At 47.0% G+C, this 23,244-nt stretch overlaps 1 protein-coding gene across 2 annotated transcripts in view; it reads left to right on the top strand.

The window, feature by feature from the left end:
* LOC143279843 (uncharacterized) overlaps positions 1-19,906 on the top strand; it is a 30,124-nt gene extending 10,218 nt beyond the window's left edge. The window contains exons 6-14 of one of the 2 annotated variants that reach the window (XM_076584079.1): positions 2,779-3,094; positions 3,591-3,763; positions 6,803-6,995; positions 10,365-10,535; positions 13,115-13,276; positions 14,444-14,537; positions 15,544-15,619; positions 17,143-17,211; positions 18,776-19,906. In XM_076584079.1, the coding sequence (XP_076440194.1) occupies positions 2,779-3,094; positions 3,591-3,763; positions 6,803-6,995; positions 10,365-10,535; positions 13,115-13,276; positions 14,444-14,537; positions 15,544-15,619; positions 17,143-17,211; positions 18,776-19,753 (2,232 nt within the window). In that variant the 3' untranslated portion in view covers positions 19,754-19,906. Of the gene's footprint in view, positions 1-2,778; positions 3,095-3,590; positions 3,764-6,802; positions 6,996-10,364; positions 10,536-13,114; positions 13,277-14,443; positions 14,538-15,543; positions 15,620-17,139; positions 17,212-18,775 lie in introns of both variants that reach the window. The other variant, XM_076584078.1, reaches the window with a different exon arrangement.
* Positions 19,907-23,244: the final 3,338 nt, after the last annotated feature.

The raw sequence follows: 23,244 nt of genomic DNA, 5'->3' as shown, positions 1-23,244 counted from the left end.
GGGAGAAGGAGAAAGAGTTTATCATGTGGCTTATAGTTGACTTCATCAAGTTTTTGCGCCTTATACATATCATTATTAGTAGTAGTAGTTCCTTTTTTATGTATGTATCTATTATTTATTTACTTTTTTTCTCAAGACCTGACAAAGCGCGTTGGGTTACGCTGCTGGTCAGGCAAATGCTTGTCAGATGTGGTGTAGCGTATATGGATTTGTCCGAACGCAGTGACGCCTCCTTGAGCTACTGAAACTGAAACTGAAACATGTGACACAGCACAATCGCCACACCACAAGGCGACTTTCAGATGATCACGTGCACATTCCACAATCGCCACACCACAAGGCGACTTTCAGATGATCACGTGCACATTCCACAATCCCCACACCTCAAGGCGACTTTCAGATGATCACGTGCACATTCCACAATCGCCACATCACAAGGCGACTTTCAGATGATCACGTGCACATTCCACAATCGCCACACCACAAGGCGACTTTCAGATGATCACGTGCACATTCCACAATCGCCACACCACAAGGCGACTTTCAGATGATCACGTGCACATTCCACAATCGCCACACCACAAGGCGACTTTCAGATGATCACGTGCACATTCCACAATCACCACACCACAAGGCGACTTTCAGATGATCACGTGCACGTTCCACAATCCCCACACCACAAGGCGACTTTCAGATGATCACGTGCACATTATACAATCGCCACACCACAAGGCAACTTTCAGATGATCACGTGCACATTCCACAATCCCCACACCACAAGGCGACTTTCAGATGATCACGTGCACATTCCACAATCACCACACCACAAGGCGACTTTCAGATGATCACGTGCACATTCCACAATCGCCACACCACAAGGCGACTTTCAGATGATCACGTGCACAGTCCACAATCGCCACACCACAAGGCGACCTTCCGGATGATCACGTGCACGTTCCACAATCGCCACACCACAAGGCGACTTTCAGATGATCACGTGCACAGTCCACAATCGCCACACCACAAGGCGACTTTCAGATGATCACGTGCACAGTCCACAATCGCCACACCACAAGGCGACTTTCAGATGATCACGTGCACAGTCCAAGTGTCCGTCAGAGGCCTGTTATCGTTTATCCCCACGCTTTGTTATTCAAATGGCATTCATGAGGCAGGACAGTCTGCTACTATACAAACCAGCAGAGTGTCATCCGTTCCGGCAGTGTCCAAGTAAATGCAAGTTAAAGCTGCTGTATGAATGTCTTGGGAGTATGACGTCAAGAATGTACGTGTTCAATATATATATATATATATGTATATATATATATATATATATGTGTGTGTGTGTGTGTGTGTGTGTGTGTGTGTGTGTGTGTGTGTGCTATGCATGTATGTATGTATGTATGTATGTATGTATGTATGTATGTATATATATATATATGTGTGTGTGTGTGTGTGTGTGTGTGTGTGTGTGTGTGTGTATGTATATATAAGAATTTCTTTTGTTTCTTCGTGGTAACTTTCTTTGTTGTATCGATGTGGGAAGAAAAACCAAAAAAGAAAAAAAAATGTATTGCTTCGTGATGGACATCTTGATCCAGTAAAGATCTTCTTGAGTTTTTGGATCTGTCAATGCAATACAGATCTCTTGGTGACTACGGGCCTCTTGAGACAATGAAGACATACTGTGCAATATGAATCCTCAACGCTTACTGTCCCAAAGCCCTTTTTCAGTGACCGAGAGAAACAGGGAGAGTGGGCAATACACTTTCCACTGTAATCCAACTCTAGCCCAGATACTACAGTCAATCTTGTCTGACTATCACCATCAGAACAAGCAGAGGAGGTAACTGCTGTCCCAACTATCTGGGCTAGAATTTGAGTATGGTGGAAATTGTCTTGCCCAAGTTACATCCCCACCCTCTCGGCCAAGTGGGTTGTAGAACAGTCGGGCGCTGGGATGGTTCCCAAAAGCGATCAAACATGTGAGTGTGTCGGACTTGGCTGTGTGCTTAGATACTGTGTAGGGTGAGTGACGAGCCTGTGGATGCACAATTTAATTTCCAAATGAATGAATAAAGATATACTGTTTTGTGATATTCGTCATTCGGATTCGAAGATGATCATGGTTTCAAAAATCAGATGGAAGATCGGTGGCTGTGGGTCCGGAGGGACTGATGAGGCCCTGAAAGCTCGCTCACATGTGGGACACAAGTGAGTGGGTGCTGTCGTGGCAGTGGATGCTGCTAGGGCCTTAAGCACAGCACGCTTTCATTGCGCCTCGGTGATGCACCTGGCTTCAGCTGCACGGGCTCATGAGGTGATATCGCTGCGCCAAGCTGGACGGTCCAGAGCAAGCGTCTCCCACGTGTTGATATCGACGCCCAGGTCTTTGAAGGACGCTTTGAAGCAGTCTTTGTAGCGTTTCTTCTGCCCTCCAACTGAGCGCTTGCCCTGACACATGTCTCCGTACAGCAGCTGCTTCGGCAGTCGACTGTCTGGCATTCTGACCACATGTCCAGCCCACTTGGCTTGGGCTTTTGGCAGGGAGGGTGTAGACGCTGCAGAGGCCAGCTCGTTCCAGGACTTCCGTGTCGGGGACTTTGTCCTGCCACCTGATGTGGAGGATTCAGCTCAGGTGGAGGCGATTGAGCTGTTTGGCGTGTCTGCTGTGGACAGTCCAGGACTCGCTGGCGTAAAGGAGGGTGGTAAGGAACACTGCACAATGTTTTATTGTATTGTATTGTATTGTATTGTATTGTATTGTGTGTGTTGCAGCACATTCCCTGGGCCTTGCGACGTAGCGTCATCCACAGCTACCAGCTGGACTACACGGCCCTGCAGCTGACAGGGGAGGAAGGGCAGCAGACCACGGCAAGGGAGGGCGAGGGGGAGGGCGAAGGGGGTGAAGGGGGAGGGCAAGGGGGGCAGCGCAGGGGGGTGAGCGGCAACGTCAGCACCCTCTACCCCAACACCTCCCACCTCCTCCCGCTGCGCAACGACAGCGCCTACTCGGTGCACCTGTACGCCGTCACCTCGGACCACAAGGTGTCACGCAACCACTCCACGCTCACTCTCGTCGCCAAGAAAGACAGTAAGGGCAGGCAGCCAGCAAGCCACGTGGACAGTGGTGGTGTGTGTGTGATGGGTGGTGGTGGTGGAGGTGGTGGTGGTGGTGGTGGTGTGTGTGTGTGTGTGTGTGTGTGTGTGTGTGTGTAGTTGTGGTAGTTGTGGTGGTGGTGGTAGTGGTGTGTGTGTGTGTGTGTGTGTGTGTGTGTGTGTGTGTGTGTGCGTGTGTGCGTGTGTGTGTGGTTGTGGTGGTGGTGGTGGTGGTGGTGGTTTGTGTGTGTGTGTGTGTGTGTGTGTGTGTGTGTGTGTGTGTTGGTTATGGTGATTGTGATGGTGGTGGTGGTGGTGGTGGTGTGTGTTTGTGTGCGTGTGTGTGTGTTATTATAATTACGCTGAGCACTCTGTGTGTATGTGCTTGCGCACGTTTGTGTGTGTGTATGTCTGTGTGTGCGTGCGTCTGTGTGTGTGTGTGTGTGCGTGCGTGTGTGTGCGCGCGCGCTTGCGCGACGACTGGTCAACAGAGCCGCGCGGGCCGGGTTCCCTGATCGTGGAGACGGACTTCAAAGAGGACGGCACGTGGACGGGTCACTTTGACCTCCGCTGGACGGACACCGGCCCCCAGTCCACGGCCGGCTTCCTGGTCGCCTGGTGCCGAGGCAACACCGCCGTGCTCAAGTGTCACCACGAGGATCAGGTCAGTAGCCCAAAGTAGGAGAAGGTACCCGTTGATAATGGGTGAACATCCTGTTCATTCATCGGCTATATCCACGATTTCCCCCCCCAGCCCCCTCCAGACGGAATGAGCAGTGTTCACAACAAGGCGTGGACGTTCACTCCGCCAGTCACACAGAGGAGTGGAGGGGAAGAACTGTGGATATTGGAGTGATGAAGTCAGTGGAGGTCAGTGGAGTGATGGCCTAGAGGTACCGCGTCCGCATAGGAAGCGAGAGAATCTGAGCGCGCTGGTTCGAATCGGCTCAGCCGCCGATACTTTCTCCCCCTCCACTAGACCTTGAGTGATTTTCTGGACGCTAGTCATTCGGATGAGACGATAAACCGAGGTCCCGTGTACAACATGCACTTAGCGCACGTAAAAGAACCCACGGCAACAAAAGGGTTATTCCTGGCAAAATTCTGTAGAAAAATCCACTTTGATAGGAAAAACAAATAAAACTGCACGCAGGAAAAAAAATGGGCGGCGGTGTGGTATAGCGACGTGCTCTCCCTGGGGAGAGCAGCCCGAGTTTCACACAAAGAAATCTGTTGGATAAAAAGAATTACAAATACAAATATTGCCCATTCAGCTTGGCTATCTGCTCGTCTGAAGCAGCTTGCCTGGCTTGTGGCTGTTGAGGCCTAAATGCGGGAATGACAGTCTCTGCCGCAAAGGTCGCACCTATGCTCAAGTGTCACCACGAGGGTCAGGTCAGTAGCCCGTAGCAGACATCCGTCGATCAGGATCGATCATGAGTGAGCATCCTGTTCATTCCATCTTGGCTATTAGCTCGTCAGGAGTAGCTTGCTTCGATTGTGGCTAATGCGGGAATGACAGTCTGTCGCAAAAGGTCGCACCTGTGACCAAAATTAATGTCATCACGAGGATCAGGTCAGTAAATAAAAGTCAGTGTATCTGTGTACAGGTCTTTTCTTCTCGCGTTCACTCGTATGTACACGAGTGGGCTTTTACGTGTATGACCGTTTTTACCCCGCCATGTAGGCAGCCATACTCCGTTTTCGGGGGTGTGCATGGTGGGTATGTTCTTGTTTCCATAACCCACCGAACGCTGACGTGGATTACAGGATCTTTAACGTGCGTATTTGATCTTCTGCTTGCATATACACACGAACGGGGTTCAGGCACTAGCAGGTCTGCACATATGTTGACCTGGGAGATCGTAAAAATCTCCACCCTTTACCCACCAGGCGCCGTCACCGTGATTCGAACCCGGGACCCTCAGATTGACAGCCCAACGCTTTAACCACTCGGCTATTGCGCCCGTCTACACAGGTCTTTTCGATCGTCGGTACAGTGGGTATGGTACAGCTGAGTGGTTTGTATAATAGAGCGTTGGATTATCTCGTCCTGCGTTTGGTTTTGGTTTGGTTTGGTTTCCGGCCTTGAGCTCGATCACCCATACCCTGATTGAGAGGAGACGATAGGTAGAACGGCCTGTTTGTGTAGTGTAGCATGCACTTAGTGCCAAGGTTGTCCCTGGTGGTGGTGTGTCCATCGAGATCGATGATGACCATCGTTGTCATCCAGCTGGGGGATGGGGGGAGGGTGGTGGTGGGGTGGGGGGGGGGGGGGAGAGAGGATGCTCATGAATCTATCTGTGAATGCGCAGATGGCTGAATAGTCCAATCTGCGCACGAAATGTTCGCTGACAGTTGGGGCAGACAAAGTCATCCAGTCCCTGGTGAAGTTCTGTAGAATAATCCACTTTGGAAGTAAAACAAATACACTTGCAAGCAAGACAAAAAGCACCAAAAAAAATGATAAAACAGATAAAATAAATAAATAGATAAAATAGATGTAGGGGGAGTGAGGGCGTGGCGCTGTCGCTGTAGCGATGCAGCCTCCCTGAGGAGAGCTGCCCGAATTTCATGCAGAGAAATCTGTCGTTCGGGGGAGAGTGGACTAGACTTCAACGACCAATAAGAGTTGTTCAGGACTGGGTTTCCTTAGTTTGGTGAAGGTGTTGTTGTTGTTGTTGTTTTTTTTGTTTTGTTTTTTTAATAAATAATAAATCTTTTATTTAAGGGGCTGAGTCCTGGATATCTGTCCGGGAGGGAGGCCTGTCTGGCACTCCAGTGGGGGGGTGTGTCCTGGTAAAGATCCAGTCCGTCATCTGCTTATAAGGCTAAGGCTCTGTGTGTGTTGGCTGCGGCTATAAGCAGCAAAAATTAGTAGATTAGCCTTATAAGGTTGGCTTTAGTCGGCTTGACTACAAGCGGCAAAGATAAGTAGATAGTCAGCTGCCTTATTAAAAGGCTCTGTGTTGTTGACCGAGGGACGTTAACCAGTAAAGACAGTAAATAGTCAGCTGCCTTGCCGGCCATATCTCTTCGCTGCCTTGCTCTGTCTGTCCGCCTTTTTGTCATTTTATCTGTGTGTGTGTGTGTGTGTGTGTGTGTGTGTGTGTGTGTGTGTGTGTGTGTGTGTGTTCTTCATCATACATATCCATCTGCATGAAGATCTTTTTTTTCCTCATATTATGTTCACGCTCTTTGTGGTGGAAGAAAAGGCCATGCCTAAAATCTTGAACCTGGAATGAAACGTTTGGAGGTCTGAGTTCTCTCTCTCTCTCTCTCTCTCTCTCTCTCTCTCTCTCTCTCTCTCTCTCTCTCTCTCTCTCTCGCATGTGATCCAATGCGGCTAATTGATGTATTATAGATTTGATTATTTTATACATACATACATAGATACACACACACACACACACACACATACTTCAGACATACACACATACATACATACATACATATATACATATATATATATATAGTGTTTGTGCGCATACAGGCGCGCACACTTCAGACAGACATATATATATGTAAGTGTTTGTGTGTGTGTGTGTGTGTGTTTGCTTGTGTGTGCGCATACATGTGTGTATGCGTGCCTGCCTGCCTGCCCGGCTGTATGTCTATGCGTGTGTATGCAACGTGCGCGTGCGTCGGTGTGCGCGCGTGTGCACGTGTGTATGCACGTGTGTTTCCGGGATGCGAAACCCAGAACCAGGTGCAGTGGCAGGAGGTGGCCAGCAGCAGCGGTCAGTTCCAGGTCAACGTGTCCAGCCAGGGCGCCGAGAAGCGCGAGCGGCCCGACCACTACCTGGTGGGCGTGGCCAGGCAAGAGCGAAGGCCCGACGGCACGGTGGTCAGCAGCGGACTGACCTGGGCCCAGTGCTACTTCCTCAAGAACACCGGTCAGTCCTCTGTTGCTATGTTTGCGTCCTGTCCCGGGACGTGTTGTATTGCATGACAGTCCGACTGTGAACTGTTCTGTTGTGTCTTGTTCCAGGACGTATTGTATTGCATGATAGTCCGACTGTGTACTGTTCTGTTGTGTCTTGTTCCAGGACGTTGTATTGCATGACAGTCCGACTGTGAACTGTTCTGTTGTGTCTTGTTCCAGGACGTATTGTATTGCATGACAGTCCGACTGTGAACTGTTCTGTTGTGTCTTGTTCCAGGACGTATTGTATTGCATGATAGTCCGACTGTGAACTGTTCTGTTGTGTCTTGTTCCAGGACGTTGTATTGCATGACAGTCCGACTATGATCCGTTCTGTTCTGTCGTGTCTTGTTCCAGGACGTTGTATTGCATGATAGTCCGACTATGAACTGTTCTGTTGTGTCTTGTTCCAGAAAGTATTGTATTGCATGACAGTCCGACTATGAGCTGTTCTGTTCTGTTTTGTTTTGTTCCAGGACGTTCTATTGCATGGTAATTGAGCCCGACTATGAACTGTTCTGTTATGTCCCAGGACATAGTTTTGTATGATAGTTTGTCCGACTATGCACTGTTCTTTTCTGTTCTGTTTTGTTCCAGTACATTGTATTGCTATGATGGTCGAGTCCGACTATACCCAAGTCCTATTCTGTTATATTCCGTTCTAGGACATTGTATTGCATGATAGTCGTGTCCGAGCATGACCAGGTCCTGTTCTGTTATATTATGTTCCAGGACATTGTATTGCATGATAGTCGTGTCCGACTATGACCAAGTCCTGTTCTCTTATATTATGTTCCAGGACATTGTATTGCATGATAGTCGTGTCCGACTATGACCAAGTCCTGCTCTGTTATATTCTGTTCCAGGACATTGTATTGCATGATAGTTGTGTCCGACTATGACCAAGTCCTGCTCTGTTATATTCTGTTCCAGGACATTGTATTGCATGATAGTCGTGTCCGACTATGACCAAGTCCTGCTCTGTTAAATTCTGTTCCAGGACATTGTATTGCATGATAGTTGTGTCCGACTATGACCAAGTCCTGCTCTGTTATATTCCGTTCCAGGACATTGTATTGCATGATAGTCGTGTCCGACTATGACCAAGTCCTGCTCTGTTAAATTCTGTTCCAGGACATTGTATCGCATGATAGTCGTGTCCGACTATGACCAAGTCCTGCTCTGTTAAATTCTGTTCCAGGACATTGTATTGCATGATAGTCGTGTCCGACTATGACCAAGTCCTGCTCTGTTATATTCCGTTCTAGGACATTGTATTGCATGATAGTTGTGTCCAACTATGACCATGTCCTGTTCTGTTAAATTCTGTTCCAGGACATTGTATTGCATGATAGTTGTGTCCAACCATGACCAAGTCCTGTTGTGTTACATTCTGTTCTAGGACATTGTATTGCATGATAGTCGTGTCCGAGTATGACCAAGTCCTGCTCTGTTATATTCCGTTCTAGGACATTGTATTGCATGATAGTCGTGTCCGAGCATGACCAGGTCCTGTTCTGTTATATTATGTTCCAGGACATTGTATTGCATGATCGTGGCGTCTGACAATGAACCATCAGAAACAGTAGAGGAGGCAACTAACTACTGTCTCGACTGTCTGGGCTAGAATTTGATTATAGTGGAGCGTGACTGTCACTGTCATTACTTCAGACAGACGAGAGACCATCGTTACTTTCAACATGCTTGGCAGTCGGTTGTGTCCCATTGTGACCATCAGAAACAGTAGAGGAGGCAACTGCTGTCTCGACTGTCTGGGCTAGAATTTGATTATTGTGAAGAGTTTCTTGCCCAAGTTACCTCCCCCCTATCTCGGCCAAGAGCGTTCTATTAGGACAGTCGGAGTTGGGATGGTCTCCAAATGCCAGCTAGCCTCCAAGGCACAGGCAACACTAAGAGTCATTGCAATATAGTGTCTCCCATTGCAGTGGTGAAACCATTGATCATACAGCTTCCACTTTGCTGTTGGCCCACCTACTCTTTCAGCAAAACTTTTAGGGAATGGAGACAAATTGAATAATGAAGGTGGAGCGGGGGGTGATAAAGAAGAAAATGGAAAAAGGATTTTTTTAATGGATTGGAACAGATAAAAAAAAAGAAGGGAAACTGGTGTTGCAGAAGTATTTCTTTCTTTCTTCTTCTTCTTCTTTTTTTTTTTAATAGAAGAGGAAGGCTTTTTTTGTCATACACACATTTTGCCAAAGTGGTCTGAGATTGTGTCAATTAATTGTCAGATCCAAATATTTTACCGCAGATAAATTTGCCATATATTGTCCTTAACCAATATTAAGGTTAAAAAAAATTCATCATTTACACTTCTTTTTTTTTTTGCCAAAGTATTCTGACATCGTGTCAGTCCGTTTTCGGGTCAAAAACTTTCACCATACAGTTTTTGCTGAAGAATTTGACATTCTGTCATTCCACTGATTTTCACAGAAAATGTTGAGTTTTAAAAGGTGTTGTGACGGGCGCAATAGCCGAGTGGTTAAAGCGTTGGACTGTCAATCTGAGGGTCCCGGGTTCGAATCACGGTGACGGCGCCTGGTGGGTAAAGGGTGGAGATTTTTACGATCTCCCAGGTCAACATATGTGCAGACCTGCTAGTGCCTGAACCCCCTTCGTGTGTATATGCAAGCAGAAGATCAAATACGCACGTTAAAGATCCTGTAATCCATGTCAGCGTTCGGTGGGTTATGGAAACAAGAACATACCCAACATACACAACCTCGAAAACGGAGTATGGCTGCCTACATGGCGGGGTAAAAACGGTCATACTCGTAAAAGCCCACTCGTGTGCATACGAGTGAACGCAGAAGAAGAAGAAGAAGAAAAGGTGTTGTAAGCAAGTACATTGAGAGTGACGAAGTATTTGGACACTCTGTCAATCCATTTTCAAGCCTTAAGGTTCTTCTTTGAAAAATGGACATCTCCAAAGTGTTCCAAGCAGGGATGTTGAGAGTTATGAAGGATTCTGCCACTCTGCCGGTTAATTTCATTTTCAAGTGCAAGCCATTTTATTCTTCTCAACCAATTTCCAGGTCCAAAAACTTAACCATATATTGATAATTTTGCTGAACTATTCTGTCAGTGTGTCCATCCATTTTCAGATCCGAAAGTTCTCCCAGAAAACGTAGACTTTTCCAAAGTGTTCCGAGCAGGAATGCGTTGAAAGTTGTGAAGGATTCTGACATTCTGTCAGTTTCATTTTCAAGCCATTTACTCTTCTCAGCCAGTTTCCAGGTAAAAAAAAACAAAAAAAATCACCATGCATTAATAATTTTGCTGAACTATTCGAGTAGTCAATGTGCCCATCCATTTTCAGGTCCGAAAGCTCTCCCAGAAAACGTGGACTTCTCGAAAGTGTTCCGAGCGGGGACGTTAAGAGTGACGTGGACTTATCGCCCCTGCACCAACATGGCGGCTGATGTCTACATCACGCGTTTCATCATTTACTACTGTGTCATCACGGACGCCGCGAACAACCGATGCAAAGGTCAGTGACCACCACGCAAAAAAATGAAAATGAATGAACAGATTATAGAATTAAAGTAAAAGATAAATGATTAAAAAGAATTAAAAAAACCCATTCTTTTAATGATAATACTTGTGACAGTTTCAGTAGCTCAAGGAGGCGTCACTGCGTTCGGACAAATCCATATACGCTACACCACATCTGCCAAGCAGATGCCTGACCAGCGGCGTAGCCCAACGCGCTTAGTCAGGCCTTGAAACTTGTGACGATGATGATGATGATGAGTACATGCATATGTTATACAGAATTAGGCAAATAAACAGATGCCTATACAGATTTATAATTTCAGATATAACTGTGAATAATGGGGTCAACAAAGGGAATTGTGTAATCTTTTAGTTTACTGTTATTTTTATTTTCCTTGTTTCTTTTTTTTCCTTAGGGATCAGTTATTTCAGTTTCAGTTTTAAGGAGATAGGTAGGTATATATCAAAGCGTGCGGACTAATGTACATGCACGAACTTAGCAGCGGTAAGTTTGCCTATCTTTAAGAATGTTCCCAAGTTTGCCTATCTTTAAGAATGTTCCCAAGTTCCAAGTTTGCCTATCTTTAAGAATGTTCCCAAGTTTGCCTATCTTTAAGAATGTTCCCAAGTTCCAAGTTTGCCTATCTTTAAGAATGTTCCCAAGTCCACGGTAAAAACTCGATATACTTGGGAACATTCTTAACTCTATACAAGCCAGCTCAGTGCTGCAGAGATCGCTTCATACAACCCGTCCTGTATCTCCTGTGAAAGAAAAAAAAAAAGAAAGCTCGAAAGGAACAGATGCCTGCCCTCTGTATAAACCTGAGGCATTGATCAGGGCCTTCATGACAGTGATGACCCTAGGCTTGAGGGATCATCATAAGCGTGACGGATGTCCTATCAAGGACACTGTTTGTATTTGTATTTCTTTTTTATCACAACATCTCTGTGAAATTCGGGCTGCATCACACTACAGCGCCTCCCCCCCTTTTTTTTTTAATTTATTTTTCCCTGCCTGCAGTTTTATTTGTTTTTCATATCAAAGTGGATTTTTCTACAGAATTTTGCCAGGAACAACCCTTTTGTTGCCGTGGGTTCTTTTGCGTGCGTTAAGTGCATGCTGCACATGGGACCTCGGTTTATCGTCTCATCCGAATGACTAGCTTCCAGACCACCACTCAAGGTCCAGTGGAGGGGGAGAAAATATCGGCGGCTGAGCCGTGATTCAAACCAGCGCGCTCAGATTCTCTCGCTTCCTAGGGCAGACGCGTTAGCTCTAGGCCATCAATCAACTCCACAATATACTGTGAAACTGATGTAGTCCTGACACTCATTCCATCCTTATTCCTTTCTGCAATGAGGGAGGTGCCAGAAAGGTTCAAGACGCTTATCTGTCAATGCAGTGTCTCTGTGAGGATCAAGGTACAAATATCGATCTCGCCCTTTCTTCCTTAGTTTGAATGGAAAAACAAAGTTAGTGTCTAGTTATTCGGATGAGATGATAAACCTAGATCCCATGTGCAGCACGCACTTGGTGCACTGAATAAGAAACCATGGCAATGTGAGTGTTGTCCTTTGGCAAAATTCTGTAGTTGAAATCCACCCTGACAGGTGTACACGGCACACACACACACACACACACACACACACACACACACACACACACACCCTTATACATCTAGGCTGATGCCTGACCAGCAGCTTAACACTATGCACTCAGTCAGGCTTTGAGTGTATATATATTTATTGATCTAGATAGATAGATATGTGTCTGTGTCTGTGTGTATGTATGTGTACATGCACTCAAAGCCTGACTGAGCGCATTTAGGTTGATAAAAACTACTGGTGTCAGGTCTCCCTTGCCTAGCAAGATAGATGCGCTGCTTGCTCTAGCGCGTATAAGGTAATTTTAGTTTTGTCCAATAAGAACGCAGTAACGCCTTCTTCAAGAAACAGAAGAAGGAACCTGAGAAACTGAAAACTGAAACTGAAACCCACCTTCTTGTGCAGGGATTGAGCAGAACACGACAGCGCAGAGGGACACCCTCCTTGAGAAACTAGAGAAACTTGAGATGATGGGCGCAACAGCCGAGTGGTTAAAGCGTTGGACTTTAAATCTGAGGGTACCGGTTTCGAATCTCCGTCGGTAACGGCGCCTGGTGGGTAAAAGATGGAGAATTTTCCCGATCTCCCAGTCCTGCTTAGTGCCTGAACCCCCTTCGTGTGTATACGGCAAGCAGAAGATCAAATACGCACGTTAAAGATCCCGTAATCCATGTCAGCATTTGGTGCGTTATAGAAACAAGAACATATCCAGCATGCACATCCTTGAAAGCAGAGTATGGCTGCCTTCGTGGCTGCCGCACGGTCATACAAGTAAAAAGCCCACTCGTGTAATATACGAGTGAATGCGGGGGTTGCAGCCCACGAACGGAGAAGAAGAAGAGGAGGAGGAGGAGGAAAAACTCAAGAAAGTAAAAATGAAACTTAATCATGCCTCCTGTGCAGGAAAAGCAGGAGGAGAAAGCATAGAGCAACCCAAACTAAAAACTGGAACCTTTCTTTCCTGTGCAGGGAGCGAGCAGAATGCCACAGCCCGGAGGGACGCCCGCAGCGTCCTGCTGGAGGACCTGGAGCAGGGGGCCTACTACCGGGTCAGCATGGCCGCCGACTCCCAGTGGGGCACCGGGCAGCGCACCCAGCCTGTCTACTCCAGGGTGCTGGCCGCTCAGCAGCGTACGTTGTGGTGATGAGGGTGTTGGTGGTGTTGGTGTTGGTGTTGGTGCGTGGGAGGTAGGAGGTGGTGGTGGTGGTGGTTGGGTGTGTGTGTGTGTGTTTGGGGGAGGGGGGTGATGGTGTTTGTGGTGGGTGTGAGGGTGATAGTGTTGGGTGGGGGAGGGGGGGGGGACGGTGAGGGTGGTGGTGGTGGTGGTGGTGTAAGGGTGGTGATGGTTGGGGTGGTGGGGAGGGTGTGAGGATGGTGGTGGTGGGATGGTGGTGTGTGTGTGTGTGGGGGGGGGGGTGTTTTAGGGGGTGAGGGTGTTGGTGGGGGGGTGAAGGTGATAGTGTTGGGGGCGGTGGGGGGGAATGGTGGTGGTGGTGGTGTAAGGGTGGTGATGGTTATGGTGGTGGGGAGAGTGTGATGGGGTGGGGGGGGAGGGTGATGATAGTGGTGTGGGGGTGGGGGTGAGGGTGATGGTGTGGCAGGAGGGGGGGGGGGTTGAGGGTGGTGATGGTAGTGGTGAGGGTGATGATGGTGATGGTGGTGGGGGTGTGTGTAAGGGTTATGGTTGTGGTGGTGGTGATGCTGATTGTGATAGTGATGATGCTTGCAGTACAGCAGCATATATTGTGATGATGGTGGTGATGGTGATGATAATGGTGATGGTGGTGGTGTGTGTGATGGTGGGTGTGATGGTGGTGGTGATGATGATGGTGACAGTGGTGGTGGGTGTGATGGTGGTGGTGTTATTGGTGATGGTGCTGGTGGTGATGGTAGTGGTGGTGGTGATGGTTATGGTGGTGGTGGTTGGTGGTGGTGGTGGTTGTGATGATGATGGTGGTGGTTGTGGTGGTGGTGATGGTGGTGGTGTGTTGGTGGTGGTGATGGTGGTTGGTTATGGTAATGGTGGTTGGTGGTGGTGGTGATGGTGATGATCATAGTGATGATGATGATGAGGGTGCATTCACCGATTATGGGCTTTGAGACTGTGCCGCGTGAGTGACGAGCCTTTGAATGCACGAGTATTAATTTCCTATTGGTTGGGAAAAAAAAGAAGAATATGTATTGCATTGTATTGTAGTATGTTCCATTGCGTTGTATCGCACAGTGTAGTGTAGTATTGTGTATTGTAGTGTGGTGTAGTGTAGTGAAGCGCAGTGTGTTGATGTTGTGTCTTTCAGAGGAAGAGCCACGCGACTTCACTGTCATCGGCGTGATCCTGGCTGTGGTCATCGTCATCGTTCTCATCCTCATCGGTCTTTGCAAGATCAGGAGGTGAGTGAAGGGAAGTAACCCCCACCCTCACCCCCCCACCCCCAGTTTGACAGTCAAATTTATTTCATGGCAATCCACACAAAGTCAGGCTAAGCTCTCAAGGCCTGACCAGCATGTTCGGTTTATGTAAAGGTCAGCAGTTTGCTTTTTATTTCTTTCCTTCTTATTTTTCTTTAAAAACAACAAACAAACAAAAAAACCCCCAAAAACCAGGTCTGATGTAGTGTATAAGGATCAGTCCACAAGCTTTAAAAATTCATTTGAAAATTTAGTTTCAGAGTCAGCCTTCGGTCTCTCTTTTTTTTTCCCCCCTGGTGGAAAACGTCCGTCACCTGTGCATGAAATATCTGTTGAATACAAGGCTCCTTTAAGAGACCTAATAGAACAAAACAAAAAAAAAGTGATGATAACAGATGAACTGATTTTTCGAGGGTGGCAGGGGGAATAGTGTGTATTGTGAGTGTGTGTTTGTGTGTGTGTGTTGAGTGTGAGGTAGATAGGTAGATAGGGAGAGAGAGAGTGAGCTTGCACAATTTACAGTTTGTAGAACTGTAGGCTACCCTGATGTGACACAAGTTTACAGTTGGGCCATCAGCCATAAGTAGTTTTTCTTCTGCAATGGAATTAATTTGCAGGGGGCTAGTTGGCTTTTGAGAACCATCCTAACACTGACTGTCCTAAAAACCTGTCATGGCCGAGAGAGCAGGAATATATCTATAACCTGGGCAAGACACAGCAGTTGCCTCATCTGCTGTTCTGATGGTCATAGTTGGACAAGACTGACTAGCATACATACATGGATATACAGTAGTAACCTTACTCTGTCTGGCATACTGATGGTTCTTAGGACCCTAGTCATGTACCTGGTTGCCCTCAGGTCACAGAAAGCACTGTGTCTACCTCCTCTCGTTCTGGTAACTGTTTTGCTTACCTTCACATGTATCTGCTGTAAAAAATCAAAGCGTGTGTGTGTGCTTGTGTGTGTGTGTGTGTGTGTGTGGTTCAGGCGCTTCCAGAAGAATCAGGAGAAATTCATCACGTCTTTTGGGGATCTGCCGTCCCTGCCTCCAGACAGTGCTGTGGTGAGTGAGACCCTGACCCAGATCCTGACCCTGACCTTGACCCAAACCCTGACCTAGACCCTGACCCTGACCTAGATGCAGACCCTGACCTAGACCCAGACCCAGACCCACTCTCTCTTTCCCTTATCCTAACTGCTGTCTGCAGGTGCACACATACACATTATACACACACATGCACGCATGCATGCACATACTCACACACACAAGCATGCATGTACACACACAGGCATGTGCACACACACACACACACACACACACACACACACACACACATGCTTGCACATACTCACACACACACCACTCAACACACACGTATGCACGCACGCACAAACATGCACACACCACTCGCAAACACGCACACATACACACACAAACACACACACACACACACACACACACACACACACACACACACACACACACACTCATACACACACTCACACACACACATGCACAATCACACACACACACACACACACACACACACACACATGTGGCCACATACACTCACTTGCGCGCACACTGACAAACTCGCACACACATACATGCACAAACACAACACTCACACTCCAGCACCAACCACAACCACCCCCTGACACATACACACATCAGTAGCAATGGTGGTGGTGGTGAGGGGGTTTTGGAGGGGGCGGGGGGGGTAAGGGTAGGGGTTGTGGCTGCTAGGAATGGTGACCACATCTGTAGCAGGTACTTGTAACTGGTACATGGTAGTAGTAGATGCTGTTGCAGTTGTTGTTAAGTATCTTCCTATAATGATATTGATGTACACACAAATCTGCCCCTTCCTGTCTCTATGACTGCTTTCGCCTCTGCAAAAACCATCCGTCCCTCCCACGATGATCAGCTTCCGATCCACTCTCAGTGTTACCACGTTCCACAGATCTAAGACACTTCACAGTCAGCCCGCTGACTCTTTCTCTTGTCTCTGGACCTTACACTTACTTACACCTACGAATGATCTGCCCCCCTGTTGCTTCATCAAATCTCTGCACTCAGTTCCTTTTAAGTCTGGCTTTCCGTCTCTGTCTCTCTCTCTCTCTCTCTCTCTCTCTCTCTCTCTCTGTCTGTCTGTCTGGTCTACATTTTCCTTAGCATTCTGTTTACATGTGTTTTAAGTGCTGTATTTCATCCTTCTGAATTAGTTATTGCATGTGTGTGAATGACAAGGTGTGAAAAAGGCTTTGTATCAACACTATATAGATTTCATATTAATTACATTATTAAAAAGAATAATGATGATAATAATAATTATTGTTAATAGTAGTAGTAGTAGTAGTATCATTATAAGAACTAGAAGTAGTAATGGTTGTAGATTCAGTGCAAAATAGATTTGCTGCTGCTTCTTCTAAGAAGTAGTAGTAGTAGGCGTAGTGGTGCAGCAGCAGCAGCGGTGGTGGTAGTAGTAGCAGCAGCAGCAGCAGTAGTTGTAGAAGTTGTAGTAGTAGTAGTAATAGTAGTAGCAGTAGTCAGAAAGATGCTGACAGTGGTGATTGTTGCAGAAGTCGTTCAAGGACCGCCCGTTGCCTCAGGTTCCAGAGGGGACTTCTTCCACCACCGTGGTCTACACGCCGGTAAGTGAAAGCTGTGATCCGTGATACTGTGAGAATGGTTGATCAGCATGAATTAGATTATCAGCATTGATTGAATCATTCTAGTTATTAACACAATTGTCTGTCAAGAACAGTTAGTGAAAGCTGTGATCCTATGATACTGTGAGAATGGTTAATCAGCATGAATTAGATTATCAGCATTGATTGAATCATTCTAGTTATTAACACAGTTGTCTGTTAAGAACAGTTAGTGAAAGCTGTGATCCGCCATGATACTGTTGATCAGCATCAATCAAATTATCAGCTTTGATGAGATCATTATAGTTTTAAACACAGTTATCACAGTTATCTGTCAAAGAACAGTTATAATCTGTTAAAAAAAAAAAATTGAAATGTATGTCACAATGGTTACCTTTAGAAAACATTAAACAACACAAATGGAACTCAGGTGATATTTTTGCGTTTATTATATGACATGTGAGAAATGCAAAATACTGTATGTTATAGCACGAAGACATATGAGAGATATGAAATGATTACTGTATACATTATAGCACCAATGTATAGCTTAGACTATTTTGTATTTGTATTTGTATTTCTTTTATCACAACAGATTTCTCTGTGTGAAATTCGGGCTGCTCTCCCAAGGGAGAGCGCATCGCTATACTACAGCGCCACCTTTTTTTTTTTTTTTTCCTGCGTGCTGTTTTATTTGTTTTTCCTATTCAAGTGGATTTTTCTACAGAATTTTGCCAGGAACAACCCATTTGTTGCTGTGGGTTCTTTTATGTGCGCTAAGTGCATGCTTCACACGGGACCTCGGTTTATCATCTCATCCGAATGACTAGAGCCCAGATCACCACTCAAGATCTAGTGGAGGGGGAGAAAATATCAGTGGCTGAGCCGTGATTCAAACCAGCGCGTTCAGATTCTCTTGCTTCTTAGGCGGACGCATTACCTCTAGGCCATCGCTCCACATTGAGCTCACCTGTAGCTTCTACTGATGATCAAGAACCAGCCATTTCTAATGCAAAACACGTGTCATGTGGGTTGGTTGGGTTTTTTTTTTTTTTTTTTTTTTTTTTGCTAAACCAACCCTCATTACTACATGACTGCAGTAATCACTCCACTCCACTTTGAGACAGTATACTGACTGCGCTCCATTCGCACAACGAGCACATTGTGACTGTATTGTATTGCATTGTGAGCATTGTGATACTTTTGGTTATGATTGATTTCACCTGAGAGACCATGTCGCCACAATTAAGCACCATGCTATTTTGTTTTTTTATATGTTTTGTTTGTTTTTGTTTTTAAAGATTCTAAGTGTTTGTTTTTTGGTTATCATTGTGGATTTTGTTTTGTACAGGTTTCTTGCCAGGGACACACTCTTTATTGCCATGGGTTCTTCTGCATACACCTTCGTTGCAGTACTGTGCAGTACAATACATTCAATACAATACAATACAGTGCATTGCAATACAGTACAGTACAAAACAATACAATACAATACAATACAATACAATACAGTACAAGAATGCTGACCTTGCTTTGTGTGTGTGCGTGCGTGTGCGTGTGATCACAGGGCACAGGCTCGGCAGCAGGAGGCGGGGCAGGGGACAAACGTCAGCGGGGCGGCAAGCACAAGAGCATCACGTCTGAGACATCACTGCTGGGCCATGAGGAGGCGGGCAACGATGACGACAGCAAGCGACGTCACAAGTCGGGTGGAGGGGGCACGGGCATGGGCACCACTTCGGAGCGCTCCAAGCTCTTGGAGGACGAGAGTGGCACTCAGGAGAGCAGCATGACCGTGTCCAAGTATGACTCGGACTCTGGCGCTGACTCCCGCTACTCCGGGGAAGACCACGATTACGCCTCTGTCGAGGGAGGGTCAGCGGAGGAAGGGTGTGGTGGTGGAGGGGGAGGAGGAGGGAGTAAATCTGATACAGGGAGTCAGCCAGGGAAGACCGGTGGAGGCGGTGGCAGCGTAACGCCCGATGATGCCCGAGAGAGTCTCTGGAACCTCCCGCAACACAAACCGGCCCCGACCCATTCCCCACCCCCGCTGCCTCCCCCTCAGCAGCAGCAGCAGTCATCGTCGGGCTACACCCCGGCCACGCTGGTGCCTGAGGTCCGGGAGGAGCTCAGCGCAGCCTGTGCCGTGTCGTCCTTCAACCAGGCCCAGGGAGGCAGCGACAATGGCAACAGCAACAGCGGTCAGCCTATGATGCAGACCTTTAACAGCCTGACCTCCTCCAACAGCCGCGCCCACCATCAGCAGCATCACCCTGCCCAACTGGCGGTGGCCCTGGAACCAGTTCAGACCCTGCACGCCCTCAACACTCTGCCACCCTCCTCTTCCTCATCCCTCCACCACCACCCCCACCCCCACAGACTCCAGTCGGGGTCGTCGACGGGTGTTGGGGGGTACCACCCAGGGTATGAGGACTCCGTCACCTTACCTCGCCGCCTGCCCGGCTCCAGAGTGAAGCACCCCCCAGGTCAGCGGAGTGGCAGACACCCCCTTCACCACCGCTGTCGACCCCTACGCCAGCGCTAGCGTCGCCGCCCCCTTCTCCTCCCACCTCCCACCTCCCCCTGCCCCTCCCCCTTACGTTGGTCACCCAGGAAAGGGTGGTGGTGGTGGTGGTGAGGGTCAGCCGAAGAGAGGTGGTGGTAACAAGCCCCAACCTCCTCACCATCATCACCACCAGCAGCACAATGCCATGAGCCCCACCTGTTCCGCTCCCCCGGCCTCCAGTGCTGCCGGTGCTGGTGCCGGTTCCTCCTCCCTCCCCGGTCACAGCGAGGCCAGCAGGTGGGGTGCTGCCGCCACGGCCGCGACGACAGACTCCAGGTCTGCTACAGGACGCACTGCTGCTGAAGACCTGGAGCCCATCTACTCCCCGCCCTGGGAGTCCAACACTCTGGTTCCCTTCGCGGTGGACAACAGACCGCTCAGCGAGTACATGCTGAAGCTCCCACAGAACTTCTTTGACTCCTCTCTTCACGTGAACGAAGGGCCCACCACGGAACTCTGACTTAACTGATTAATTGATTAACAGACAGACGTCACAAGTCATGTAGCTGGTCAGACTGATTGTGCAGCTTTGCTTCGGTGTCATCAGTTGCCATGGCTTTCCTCCCCCCCCCCCCTCCCCGACCCCTTCCCTCTCTCAATCTTACTTCAAGGCTTTCCTCGCTCATCTTGTGTGATGGGCCCCAAGTCCAGTCCAGTGTTATGTTACAGGCATGTTTCCCCCCATTTGTTATGTGAGCCTGGCTGCTTTGCCTGTGAGTAGGATGGTGGTGGTGAAGGACACAGATGGTCGTGGACACGATATCAAACAAAAGACCAGCAAAACAGGTAGCAAGTTTTGAGAGACAGATTTTGTTCACAGTGTTTGTGCATGACCAGAGTCTGATGGTGTGATATGGACGTCAGCTTTCAAGTATTTTTTTTTTTGTCTTGCCAAAGAATAACAAGTTCTAAGTGGCGCCCGAACCATTTTATGTGTGTTGTCTTCAGTCGCTGATGCCTAAACTGTTGTGTTCTGATCAGTTAGCAAGTGGTTTAGCTAGTGACACCCTGATTGTTGCTGGTGAAAGGGTTTCAAGGTCACAAGATATTCATCTTTTAGATAGTGGGGTGAGGATGAATGCCATAGGAGGCTAAGACCTGTAGGCCCAGAGCCTTTCCTTATGTGTTCTCTTAATAGGCTCTCAGTGTCTGAGAAGCGCGTTTGGTTTAAGCGTAGGTTAGGCATCTGTGGGTGTGGTTTTTTGTTTTTTTTTCCCTTTAAACGCAGAAGTGGTGTAGCATAATTATATGGATCGACTCGCATGCTCTGACACCTCCTTGAAACTGAAACTGAATCTCTTCATTCACCACCACTGCCCATGTTCAGTCAGTCAGTCATTGGTCCCGTCAAAAGCTGGAACAAACGGAACACATTCCTGACCATCAGTTGCGTCTAATTTGTTAGTGGACCCCCGTGTTTTATTTATTGTTGCCTCATGCGTGTGGATTCTTATCTGTTCTTGACCGTCGGCTAGTCGATACTTGAGCTTGACCATCAGCGCCGCTGTGAATGTTCAGCTTGTTCTCAGTGCTGAATGAGTGAGTGAGAGAGAGAGAGAGAGAGAGTGTGTATGTGTCTATAATTATGTGTGTGTGTGAGAGAGAGAGATGTAAAACATAAGAACCAGAATGCACCGATCAATATCTCACAGAAAACAAGATGCAACAAATGCATCACATTATGTAAATATTAGCTGTATTTCTTGTTTATTATGTATTTACCAGTATCTGAACGGATCACGATGATGTTGAATGTTGGCTATCTTCCCTTTATCATGTTAACGGCCAGCTCTTGGATCTTCTGATGTTCCTTACAAGCTTGCAAAAGTGCAGAACAATATCAGGCAAAGAAAAAAAATCAGTTCCTTTGTTTCATCTATAGGGTCTATCTGTTAGCTGGCAGTAGGGCTAACCGTGGACAGAGGAAGCTCATTTGTGGTTGTTGTTTTTTTAATCAGTTTTATTTTTATCAAACACACATTTGGAGGCACGGTGCTGAGGGCGACGCTACATGAGAAGAAACACTGGAACCAAGATGATGCCCGGACCAAGAGAATGGACGTTGTTTGAACAAGCACTCGGAGACCTTCGTGGTGTGTGATCACTGTCATGGCGCCAACTTCACAGAAGAAAACTGAAAACATGGGAGATGTGTTGATGAAAAAAAACAAAAACACAAAAACCCACACTGGACACTCGGGTGTGTTCCTAGCCATTTCTTTCTCTTTTTTTTAAAATTATAAATTGTGTCTCGCCACGGTGATTGTGATGTCTTGAATAATGCCTGCTTGGTTCTATAGTCGCTGCAGAGTTCATTCTGTATTTAACTTATGTCAGTCTGTATTTCACTCCTGTCAGTCATTGTGGTTTGAAATGTAGGCCATGGCTTAATTCTTGAAGATAGCTGGTCATCAACATTGTTGACATCAGCAATTTGCTCCAGCTTTACTGGACAGTTGGGTGTTGGCACATAGTTATGACCAGCGCACAGTGCTCTGTGCACGTGTGTGTGTTTGTGCATGTGCATGTGTGTGCGTGCGCATGTGTGTGTATATGTGTGTGTCTATGTGTCTCTGTTTGTGTCTGTGTTGGTGGGTGGGTATGAGAGACATAGAGACAGACAAACAGACAGACATATATAGTGGACAGAAAGACAGAGAGACAGCGCTAACTGGTGAATTGATAAAAACAAAAAAACAAAAACAAAAAAAAAGGAAAATATTGCTGTTGTAGGTGAGGTGATGTTGATTCTTGAAAGCTTTTGTGTGAATTATTTATAGATCTGATGGTGTAATTAATGCTGTGCTTGAAAACTTTCTGAATTATTTATAAATAGATCTCATGTGCCACATTCCTGTGTTGTATAAAATATTGAAAAAAAAAAAAAAGAGTACATACATAAAGCCTGCTTCTGTCCCTGAGACTTAGGGATAAGGGAGTTTGTTTCACATGCATCAACATTTGAAGTGATGGGGACAGCGCATCCAATGCTGTTTAGAGAGAGACAGAGACGGAGAGAGAGAGAAAGCTACATTTTGACAGACAGATCTGACATTATTTCTGAAGTAATGATGGTCTGTCTGGTGGTGATGTGGTCTGTCTGGAGTCTCAACACTCTTGGTTATATCAAAGATCGCCATAAGCTTTCAGCTGGGCCAACATCAAAGTGAGAGCTGTTTGATCATTGGTTTCTCCGCTGCAATGGGAATTAATTCATTTCTAGCTTAGTCTTTTTGTGAAGGACAGTGACTCTCAAATTGGGAGGCAAGATTGCACTGGCTCTTAGTGCTGCAGCTTTGTAGGCTGTTTGGTCTTTGGGAACCATCCCAATGCCGACTGTCCTAAAACGCTATTGGTTGAGAGAGTGGGGATGTAACTTGGGCTAAAAACAAACCACACTCTCCATTTTTATGAATTCTAGCCAAGATTGGCGGGAAAGCAGTTGCCTTCCCTGGTGTTCTGATGGTTGC

Source organism: Babylonia areolata, chromosome 3, assembly GCF_041734735.1.
Source record: "Babylonia areolata isolate BAREFJ2019XMU chromosome 3, ASM4173473v1, whole genome shotgun sequence".
NCBI lineage: Eukaryota > Metazoa > Mollusca > Gastropoda > Neogastropoda > Buccinidae > Babylonia > Babylonia areolata.
Note: the sequence above shows the minus strand (reverse complement) of the source record. Positions and strands in the feature narration are given on the sequence as shown.